Below are 11,647 nucleotides of genomic sequence, written 5' to 3' on the forward strand. Positions count from 1 at the left end.
TGTTGGATGAAAAATGTGTTTAATTACAGTGGTAGGTACCAAGTCAGTCCTGAAATCAAGTGCATTAGTGCTACTGAGCAACATACCAAATCTATGCAGAGATCATTTATTCTGTTTTGAATCCAATGTAATTTGTTCCAACACATCCTTTGCTTAATCCAAATCTACTTATCCAAAACACAATACAGGCTATACTTAAGTTTTGTATTATTACTTAAAAGTAAAAAAACTTGTTCTTAAACATTTTGGCTTCAAGAAAAGACAACTTGTGAATCCACCGACAATCTCTAATCGTGAACTTCTTCAGTTTCCAAAGTCTTATCACCATGTATCTCACTCTTTCACAGATAAGCCCAATCTATGTTTAACGTTCGAAATACAAAATATATGAATTGTGTTTTTATAAAAATGTAAAAAGCTAGTCAAAATTACATGTTTAGATATTTAATCTCTGAAGAATGGAGTATAGCAGCAGGAACTTAAATATAGTAAGAATTATCAACAATAAATACAAGAAATTAGTGCAAAGATTGCAATAGAAGGATTCTTGAGTACAATGAGAATATAAAGAGACATTCTAATTTGTACAAAAACCATCCCAACTCTATACAATCTGTTCTATAAATACAACCATACAAGATGAAATGCTAATTTGCAAATAATAGCTATTAAAAAGTGTGCTTTCTTGGGTTTTTCACTTCTCTTGGCAGGTGTAGTTTGCAGGGAGTCTGCAAAGACAAATTTCTGTAATTAGGTATTTTAACTCCTCCAGAAGTTACGTTTTAAATACAACTACCAACTGATGCAGAACATGCTTTGTTTCCTCAGAAAGCTTTATAAGAACACTGAAGTGTTGTTACAAAACTAGTTGCAGTTAGTAATTTGTAAGTGTGTGACAATAAGGTAAATGGTTAAAAACCCAAAAGTTCCCCACAAATATGAAACCAGCAGTTTACCTATAGCGGAGCATGAAATTGGCTGTGCATTGCTATTGCCTGTTGAAGTTTTTCCTCTTTGGCTCGTCTACAGTGGCAGAGCTACAAAACAAGACACAGGAAGAGTGAATCCTGAAAGGATTTTTTTTATAATGCACAACTACAGTTTCTGTTTAATGATTTAGCTACTTTGCAGGCTCTTTTTAAAAGAAAAGTCACCCCCTTTCCAAGCTTCAAGCTGAACAACTGTCTACATAGAGACTAGTATTCTACCCACAAATGCTTGCAAGAGAATTGTTTCCTATGCTGTGAAATGCATTTATTAGGCATCTTTAATGGTGCTAAGAAAGGTGCTACCCAGGAAGTTGCTCTTGTCACAGCATGAGCAAGAATGTTGGTTTTTGAACCTCAGTTGCTTATTTATATCGTTATATCAACATAATAATTAGTTTGAGAAGCTTCATAAATTAAACATTAAGGTTGTTTTATATAACATGTCATTCTATGTTCAAATTGTCCATGTGGCTATCTCACCTGTACCAATACAGAAGAAAGTGGCACAAAAGTATTTGCCACAGGACATGACAAGCCTCTAATGCAGGAGACCTTTGTACTCCTGCCTTAAAAACACGTGCCTTCAGAATGCAGCTTACATTCTAAATAGACCGAAGCCACTTAGGTATATATTTTTCTTCTCTTGGAGCTTACTAAAGCACTGCTCTGTATCACATGACTGCTCAAACTCAAAGTCTGTGCATTTATTCACTACAAGTTGTATGACTCAGATTAGAATGATTTGTCCATTACATACCGTTCTCTTTTCCATGAAACTACTAAGAAAGTCATCTATTTCTGTTTTGCCTTCCAAGAAGTCTTCTGCAATTGTGTCAGATTCCTCCTCAGCTTCATGAGCAGCTACCTTAAGTCTGGCTTGCAGAGCACTTGGACTGCAACTCTAAGAAAATAAAAACTCCTATGTAATATTAAACTGTCCATCAAAACCTACATTTCCAAGAAGAAAGATTAAGTGACTATATAAATATGGAATAAATCTTTAAAGGTCTCTTCCAACCCTTAAGATTCTGTGATTACATAAAAGCCTAAGTGATCAGATGAAGCTCCATCTCCAAGAAACAGCACAGCTTGTTAAACTACAAAGAATTCCATGTGAGAAAAGTGTTGCTAATTTAGGTCTCGAGTCACAATCACTCTCACAACTGCACAGAGCTTTTCAACTTTTACTCTACACTGTATAGAGGACACAACTTGGAAATCGGATAGGTTCTGGACTGCATGATTTCTGAGTGGAACTAGCGTTTCAAGTATATTCAATAAATAAAGTCTACTTTTGAAACTCATCAGTGAACCTGAGAAGTATAAAAAGGTAAAAGCACTTACTATTCACCTTTTAAATACCCTTGAAATGATTGCGGAGAGGAAGACAGGAAAAGAAAAGCACATACTCCAGAAGTAGGTGGGTTGCTAAACTAAACCAGCACACTCATTCTTCTGTCCTTCTAAACCTTAAACCTTATCTCTGTTTATTGCATACAGTTTCATTATTTTTCCTCTAATATATTTGGGGAGTTAATCAGAACATGACTCATCTTAAGGAGTCTGTACAGAGCCAGAACTATAATATTAAGGTATTTACGGATATTTAGATGCTTGGGCATCTATCCCATGAAAGACATTCTACTTATGTAAAACTGTAACCTAATAAGAAATTTCCTATTAAATTAATCTTGTGCAAAACTAATAGTTTGCTCTAAAAATTATTAAAATTCACCCATAGTACTAGTAAAAAAAACTTGTCTGGAACTCTGTAAGAGAGGTAACAGGAGATACCAGGTAGCGCACAGTGAACGTCAGTAAATAAAGGTACAGCACATGCAGAGAAATAGTGCAAAAAACCATCTGTAAGTCGCCATCTCAGCCTCCTAACCATCACCAGATTGGATCTGCAAATCTAACTTAGAAAATCCCAAAAGATAATGTAGCAGTGAGTATTATGTCCTGTTCCTAAGTGTTTTTTTCACAGAAATAAAGTTTCTCAAGGCCAACTATGGCAGCCCACTTTAAAGCCAAATTACATCACACAGAAAGGAGGCATTGGGAGTCAGACTATTCTGATTTTCAAGTGAGGAAACATTGAATCCCTTGAGATTCCCTGTTTGCTGTCAGGAACTTTTTGCTTGTTATGTTGCATTTTGTTACTTTTTGGGCACTTTGAAATCAAGGTACTCTGCGTGCTATGCTGATGGGCTGTTGAGTTCTCAGGTGAATATTTCAGTGCAGAAATTGGTTTATGGAAGCACATATTCTGGTAAACACACTAAGAAATTACTCTCCTTCCCCAATTTGCTTTCTGAAGTAATAACTTTACCCTTTTTGTGCTTTACAATATGCAAAGTTGGACAGCACATAAAACATGTTGCCCAAAGTAAGCATACCTGGTGAACTGCAGAATTTAGATCTCTAAAGCAATGGTTTTAATCACCTTCTGGTACAGTTTTACAAGCCCATTATGTTTAATGGGTACCATGAATTCCACACTCCTTTCTTCCAACTTTCACTCTATTGTACTGGTTTCTTCAAACAGACCAACCCAAAAACCCAGTTGCGTAATCGTAACACTGTTTTGCTTTCCAATTGTTTGGTACTTCACCCCATTTTATTTTATACTTGATGTGAATCTGTTTCATATAAAATTAAGAGTTTAACCAGAAGAATATTCTTCATGGATGAAGATACAAACTAAAACCTCAGTTTCATTGAAGTATTCTTAAAGGATAATGCGATATAAAGATTATACCTCACTAAGTTCATGCTGTCTTTGCATCTTTTTTTCAAAGGCTGCTTTCATCTGTGTGAGTTGCTCATACTGAAAGGAAAAAGAAAAAGAACATTTTCTCCCTGAAAAAAACAGAACATTACAACTAGTATTTCTGAAAAAGATGTTAACTTACTTTATCCAACACCATCTGTCTTTTTGCCTCAAGACTAGGCTCCAGCAACAAGTTTTTTTCTGTAAAATAAAATCACTATTACTACTTTTTTTAAAAGGATTCAGTTTGCAGAACACAGCCACAGATGCTAATGTTTTCACATCTTACTTGCCAGCTCTTCAATGCTCTTCACTAACTCATCTCTGTCGGTAATGACTTGCTTCAGTTGCGGCAGAGTCACAAACTGTTCCAGTAACACTTCCTCTTGCTCGTTCATACTGGTCAGCTGCGATATACTGCATTCAAACAGAAAAAACGCAGATTTAAAACCAACAGCAAACATTACATGCACAGTCACTTATTTCTGACAAAAGTTGAAAGTCTGAGGCATTTATTTGGACTTTACAGATACATAACACTTGTTTTTGTCCTTTCTCCTGGATTGTGGGCTCTACCATCTGCAGCAGTGAGCTGATAAAGCAGTATCTTAAAAAGTATCTCTCATTCCAAGGCTTACTTCCTATGAATTGCTTCTAAATGCTACCATTGTGAGATGTCCTTGGCCAGCTACCAGACACCCACCGAGCTGCTCTCGCAGTCCACCTCCTCAATGGGACATAGGGGAAAAGCTTGTGGGTCGAGATAAAGACAGGGAGGTCACTTACCAATTACAATCAAAGCCAAAACACACTCAACTTGGCAAAAATTAATTTACTGTCAATTACAGTAAGAGTCGGGTGATGAGAAAGAAAGACAAAAGCTAAAACACCTCACTCCTTTTCCCCATGCTCAACTTCATTCTTTCATTCCCAGCTCCTCTACCTCTCCCTGCCCTAAGCAGTGTGGAGAGGGGCAGAGAACTGCAGCTGTTGCAGTCAGTCCATAACAGTTTGCCTCTGTTACTCCTTCCTCCTCATATTTTTTCCCTGCTCCAGCATCGGTCTTTCTCCACAGGCTGCAGTCCCTGGCAGGACAGTCTGCTTTAGCATGGCCTCTCCATGACTGCAGCTTCCTTCAGGGCACATCTGCCTGCACCAATACGGGGTCCTCCAGGAACTGCTTTGTGGATATCTGCACCAGCATAGTCCTCTCCATGGGCTACAGCGAAATACCTGTTTTACTATTGTCTTATCCAGAACTTCCGTGGGCTACACCTCTCTTCCCTTCTTCTCTGAGCTCAGTGTTTGCAAAGTCACACTTTTCCACTCCTTAATCCTCACTGCCTCGGCAGCATTTCTTTTTCAAATGGGTTTTCAAAGAGGCACCATCTGCTTCACTGATCCCATACAGCCCACCAGCAACCAAAACTTTTGACACCTACACACAACAGAGCTGCTCAGAACAGCTGCAATATCACTTGTGATTTAAGTCAACTACCATGATAAGAATCATGGAATTCTAATCCTGTCTTCCTGGAAAGACCAAACTTGACTAGAAATCCTCTAATTTTCTGATACATAATAAGGATGCTGCTAGAATTTACAACTGATTTAGCTAAGTTAAACAGGCTCTTGGGAAAGTGTCCAAGGAAACAAACAAAAAAACAAACCTAGAAGTCCTTTTTGCCAAAGGTCTTTTCCTTTTTCAAGAATAGAGTTTTCAATTACTAAACTATGACACCACCACTAAGATGTAATAACAGAACAGAATAACATCCCTAAGACCCTTTCAGAATTAATAGCTAATTTGTAATCTATTCAATCTCAGATAACTGACCTAGGAAGGTGTCTCATTAGATATAAGCTAATTGCTGGGAAAAACAACTAATACATTTAAAAAAAATGATGGCAAGATATGCTTTTGATGAACTTTTTCACAAAACACGTGATGAAATGCGGAAGTGATCTGCACTGGGACAGCTGGCACATTTCCCACCTGGATGTTTCTAACCCAACCTCCCTGTGCATGCTGAGCTGCTCACAAAGTAGCCTGCTGTCTACTCTGCACTACAGTCCTTCCAAATTTAAGTGAATGTAATTTGTGAACCAGTCAGCACACTTTCCTTCTTCAAAAGTTACAGTTATTGTATTAGTAGAAATTAAGTCCCTGGCAATGCTCCAGAAGAGAGCAGAATACTGATGGTTAGAAGTAAAAATAAATGTTCTTTTTCCTGGTGTTGAGTCATAAAGCATTGTTCCTGCTGAGAAAATAATAAACAAGCAGCACATTTGAGTCCAAGGCTGGCTTGCATTCTGACTCTGCAATTTTGGTAAGTGGTAGTTCTCGTATTTGTAATTCCTACAAAAACCTTTCAGAGACGTACATAGACTTTTGACAAAAATCAGACACAGACCAGCAGGAACTGCCTTTTAAATGATAATGGAAAGTTTTGCTACCTTCTCAAAATTTACCTTAGTTCTGAGAGTTCTGGAAATGTATCAGGAACATCGGGCATCTTGTAATTAAATCCATTCTGGCCAACCTACATGGAGGTTAAGAAATGCTTAGTAGATTTTTGAAGAGCAATTTCTTGATATTTAACCTGATTAATTTGGAACTGAAGATGAATATTTGCCAGCAACAAGTGGGAAAAGCAGTAAAAAGCTGTAGCACTAGTCTCCAAACAGAAGACATCTGAACCACAACAACAAAATACTTGAGGAGGTTGGGGGTGGCATGTCATAAAAGCTGAGAAAGTTTTGGAGGAAAATAACCCTGTCCTGCTATGCCCTCCATTTGACAACAGTTGGATGACCCAGGGAACACACAGGAAGAGTATAACTCAGGGAAGTAAGAACAGATAAAGAGACTGATATTTTGATCTCTTTCATGTGGTTTCTAAAGCTATAATCCCTTGGGAAGAAAATTTTTAGACAATCAAAAAAAGTCTGTCTTCACAGAATGTAAAAATTTTAAATGATACAAAGCCAGAAAAGTGTCTCTGAAGATTAAGAAAGCTTTTGATTCTACAGACAAGATTTGATGAAAGAATTTAATATCCTTCAAAATCTTTCTATCTAAAAGAAAATTCCTTCCAGAGTGCATCTATGAGAGGGAGTTTTTAAGTCCACTCATAAACATCTCTGAAGAGAAGCCATTTTAAGCACAAAAATGAGAAATAAATACTCTACCCATAATGGCTTGAGACTGCACATTGTTCTCACCTGTTAGGTTCTGGGCAAGAAATGCCATATAGAGAAAAGGATCTCATTTTCTGTGGCTGGAGAAACAGTCACAGGTACACTGTGGAGGAGTGCAGCTCCAAAACAAATGTATTCAGACATACATAGCATAACACGAGCTTCACTGAAACTCAGAAAGACAAACTTGTTGCTCTGACTTCGAGCTTGTTCTAAAAAACTTTCCACTGAAGTCAGGACAGCAGTTTCCTACCCCTAGCACCAGCAAAACCATGAAGTGCAGTCACTCAGATTGTTCCCTTGAGTTTTGCAGCAATGCCCTGTGTGTTCTTGAGGTAACTTATACCTGGTGTCTGATTGCTTAACCAGCAAAGGTCAGCGCACAGACCTGAAGCGCTGCTTCTGCTGTTGGAACAGGTAGTGGCAGATCAGCAATCAAGCCATAAGAGGGAGCAGCAGGTTTGTCTGTAGCATAGCTTGAAGAGACTGGTTCAGCAATTGGCACGGCTGCCATCTTTCTATTTGTTTCTTGGGGTGGGTATGGAGGAAGAAATGGAAACCCCTGAGGAGCAAATGGAGGCATTCCAGCTGGTTTGTTGAAAAGGCTGAAAACAAACAACAACTCACAACCATCAGCAATCAACGGCTTACAGTGCATTTCTTATCATTTGAATTATAATTTCTAGACCACTTACAAGACACAAGATTGAATTTCTAAATGACCATAAACTTTACATTCTCAGTTCTCAGTTCCTTGCAATGCAGTGTCAACTTTATATATTATACTGCAACATAACATAAAACTATATTAAAACTATTCTTTTGTAAAACAGCCAAATACACACTCATACTCTTAAATATAAAAAAACTAGTAAAAAAACGTATGAGTGTACGTTTGTTTCCACCCAGAAGTCTTGAGAAATGCATCTGTGTCATACATTAGTTATGGTATAGCAATCAACAGGTTGAGCAACACAGATAATTACCTCTAAATTACATGAATGATTTTTAAATTCACAACTGCAGCTGCACCTAGACCCAGTATCAGTCAGCCATGTGAAACACAGTTGTACTGATAAAGCTGTAACATCCCAGACCACTTCTGCATATTTAATACAATTATTTAAACTGTACAATTTCTGTTGCACAAGCTGCCTAAGCCAGGGAGATTATGAAAAGAGTACGAAGCAACACAACTGGGCAGACCACGACCTACAGTCAATTCAAGATCTAATCCGATAATGTAAATGTATTATTTTTCAAGAAAACAGAGGCATGCAAAATTACATCAGCATGTTGATACAGTAACTCCAATGAAATCTCGTGTTTCTTCTTGAAAGAATCATGCCATCAAGCATGTGCATGAAATTGTGCAAGGGCAGGGAATCTGTGTCTCCCAATACATCCACCACGTTACGCCTGTTCCTGTCCCCCTAACACTTGGTTTATTTCTTTTTTAGAAATGGAAGTTAATATATATATAGTTCCATTCATCATGTTTATAGATACTTACTATGGAAATGATGCTGAGCTGGGAGCCAGAACTGGAGGTGTCTTCCAAAATTCGTCCAGTAAACTTTGAATAATTTTTCCAAGATCTGAGTGCATCGTAAACTGGTAAAAACAAATTCAAACCCAAAGCAGAATTGAAATTATGCCTGGAATCCAACAGTTTTTAAATATGCTGAACTGTTTATTTTACCCATGTGGCAGTACTGGAATTGAACAGAAACCTAAAGTCTTTCTTATATTCCATTATCAACAGAGAATCAATCACCTACGTTTCTGATGAAAGACCAAAAAAACTCCCCCTTGGTTACTAAGTTACGTTTGGGAAAACAAAGAAACAAACCAAAAATCTCCAAACCAAACCAGTTAAGAAATCAAGACTTGAAAAAAAAAGCATTAACTTCATTCTGAAAAAGCCCCCTGCACTCCTACCCTCAAAAAACTACGACACCCTTGTTGGGAGAGGAAAAAGAAGGGGTGGGAGGTGTGGACATACTAAAATCCCAATATTAGAACTAAAACCTTGGCATCTTTTTAGTAGGATTAGGATAGAAAGAATTGTTACAAAACAGTCTTAAAGCATCCTTCTTCCTTATTTGGAATACACTGAGAAACAAGAGAAGTGATATGAACTTTGTAAGTCATCCTAACTGAAACTTTTACATATATGGAATACTCAAGTCAGTAACGGAGCAGTAGAAGAATAAAGAAAATACTAAACGTTAGCAAACCTTTGTTTTCAAATATCTCAAAAGAGAGTTTGAGAGGGATTAGGATCTGTACAAATCTTTTTTACCAGAAGTATTAGCAATAATATAGTGTGACACTTATTAAAATTGCTACTAACAGTATATGTACGTGAAACTACAGATTATACATACATTACTTATTAACGGACCAGTCACATATACTCCTTGCTTGTCCATTAAATGATGTCTCACAGGTGGGAAAACACTGATGACTGGTTTTTCCTGAGGAAACTGAGGTGGAAGCAAGCTGCAAACACAAGAATAATCATTACTACAGCTACATACTGTTACCAAGTTTGCTTCTCCTGCAAAGGAAAAGTACTACTAATTACAGAAACTTACTTTTCTATGAGAAGAGTTATGTAGAAATACAGAGCAAATGAAGCACACAAAAGGATTACTCAGTTACAAAAATTAGTAATCAGATTAGAAAACAGGTTTCCTTGAGCATTTACTGGGAAAATGGTAGTGTAACAATGAAACTATTATGTCCATGGATAAATAAAAAGCTGTCACATAACAAAGAGTATTTTCTAATACAAATGTTATTGCTATGAAGAGAATGCAGTGTAATCTGCAAGAATGTCTGGCTAAAGTATTAAAAAACTTTAGTAATAAAAAATGTGACTAGAATATTATTAGTACTGGCCAGCTGAAAAGCACTCCCCAAAATAAATTCACAGGAAATGCTACAATAAATCACCTAAGTTATGATCCAGAAGCTTCACTGGGGTAAGAGTTATGAGACATAGCACATTAATAAATTACTAATTAAGTTTAGTTTCAGTTGTAGGGGATTTCAAGTTATCAGATACTCTCAAGTGTTTTCTCCCACTTCACGCTGGTATCTTAGGAGCTGAATGTGGCAAAACAGTTTTGCTTTCAGCTGAGAATTTGCACCTTGTATAGAACTAGTTCCACTCATATCACTACAACTACAAATGTGAGTGCAGGTTATAACTCCTGAAATTAGTTATTAGCTGGGATCCACTTATGTTGTATTACTACTTTATTTTGAGAGCAATTTTCGAGATGTGACCAGAAATATCTCACTCTACTTACATGTTAATATTAATTGTCAAGTTGTTTACAGTGAACGGCAGTCGATATTCCACATCTTTCTGAATTTCTGCAATGCTGTCAAAAGAAGAAATTGTTAGCTTCCAGTTCATGGTCAATATAACAGTCTAAAGTATAAAATGAGGCGTGATCTCAGACCTTCACATTTACTTTAGTTTTGAAAAGCCTTGCAAGAAGAAAACTGAAAATGCTGGAATAAGTTACTATGCTTCAGAATGCTACAATGAATAATAAGATTAATGTGAAAAAGGGTAGATTCGACTATCAAACCTCATAGATAATCACAAGCAATGGAAATACAGTAGGACAAATTGTGCTACTCACTGATCTGACAAGTCTCAACCTATTTTTTTCCCACTTACTGGCTAATACTGAATTTTATCTGCTAAAACACTTACTTTGCCAAAGCATTACACTTGGTTCACAATTAAGTATTTCCCTGCAACACTGCCTACAGATCAATATTTAGAACACACATTACATTAGGCCTTTTTAATAGATTAGCTTACTATTTAATACTAGTTTTTTTCCACAGGCACCAAGTTTTATGCACTTGCACAGATATTTTCAAGACTTATCTGAAGAAGTGCTACTCACAAGACTGTAAAGCTCTACAATCCAGTGACACTCAAGACACAGATCCCTCTGAAAGCACTGAGTGAAGAAACACATTATCTTACAATATATAGTAAGCCGAATCCAAATTTGCTTCTCCCGTAACAGGTAAGTTACTGAGTAAAATCTTTCAATCAGATACATTAATAGGAAGCTTATTTCATCACTCAAAGTACTCTACAAATTGTATGCACAGTAAGATTGTTTTGAAAGATGACATCTCAAAGAATGTGGAGGAGGAGTGGTACAAGATAGCTCAGAATCACATTTTCCAGACAAGGCAAACCTACTGAAGCTGGGACTGGCAGAGAAAGGAGGGCAGAAAGTTAGCTTGCAATGCCTCAGTCAAAACAAACTTTAAAAGACTGGTTCCTCTTCCATGTATTTTTCCTGTCTGCACCTGGTTAATAATATTCTCCTGCACCTCTCTAAGGCTCCCTTACAAAGGGAAGGAACACAGCTCCAACTAGGAATAATGGCAGCTGGGTGATTCCAGAAAGCTTCATTGCACCTACATTCAGCAATGTCCCTTCAACTGCTGCAGATACACTCCATACAATTACTTCCTCAAAAAACCCAAAACACATTATCTGCAAACGTGTGTCAAGTGTAGTACTAGGAGTGTTTTGTATCCCTTCAAAGCATTATTTGCACAAAGAATTTAAAACTCTAGCTTCCAGAGCTTTGGGAATAAAAGGATTAAGACACAAAGCTAGCTATGTCCCTTGCTT

At 37.1% G+C, this 11,647-nt stretch overlaps 1 protein-coding gene across 5 annotated transcripts in view; it reads right to left on the bottom strand.

The window, feature by feature from the left end:
* VPS37A (VPS37A subunit of ESCRT-I) overlaps window positions 1–11,647 on the bottom strand; it is a 14,953-nt gene continuing 3,306 nt past the window's right edge. For all 5 annotated transcript variants that reach the window (XM_061991730.1, XM_061991726.1, XM_061991728.1 and 2 more), the window contains exons 2-12: window positions 10,284–10,358; window positions 9,354–9,468; window positions 8,477–8,577; window positions 7,352–7,568; window positions 6,235–6,305; window positions 4,052–4,179; window positions 3,905–3,963; window positions 3,751–3,819; window positions 1,747–1,890; window positions 957–1,037; window positions 1–728 (exon numbers count right to left, since the gene is read on the bottom strand). In XM_061991730.1, coding sequence (XP_061847714.1) covers window positions 957–1,037; window positions 1,747–1,890; window positions 3,751–3,819; window positions 3,905–3,963; window positions 4,052–4,179; window positions 6,235–6,305; window positions 7,352–7,568; window positions 8,477–8,577; window positions 9,354–9,398 — 915 coding nt within the window. In that variant the 5' untranslated portion in view covers window positions 9,399–9,468; window positions 10,284–10,358 and the 3' untranslated portion in view covers window positions 1–728. The remainder of the gene's footprint in view (window positions 729–956; window positions 1,038–1,746; window positions 1,891–3,750; window positions 3,820–3,904; window positions 3,964–4,051; window positions 4,180–6,234; window positions 6,306–7,351; window positions 7,569–8,476; window positions 8,578–9,353; window positions 9,469–10,283; window positions 10,359–11,647) is intronic.

Source organism: Colius striatus, chromosome 3, assembly GCF_028858725.1.
Source record: "Colius striatus isolate bColStr4 chromosome 3, bColStr4.1.hap1, whole genome shotgun sequence".
NCBI lineage: Eukaryota > Metazoa > Chordata > Aves > Coliiformes > Coliidae > Colius > Colius striatus.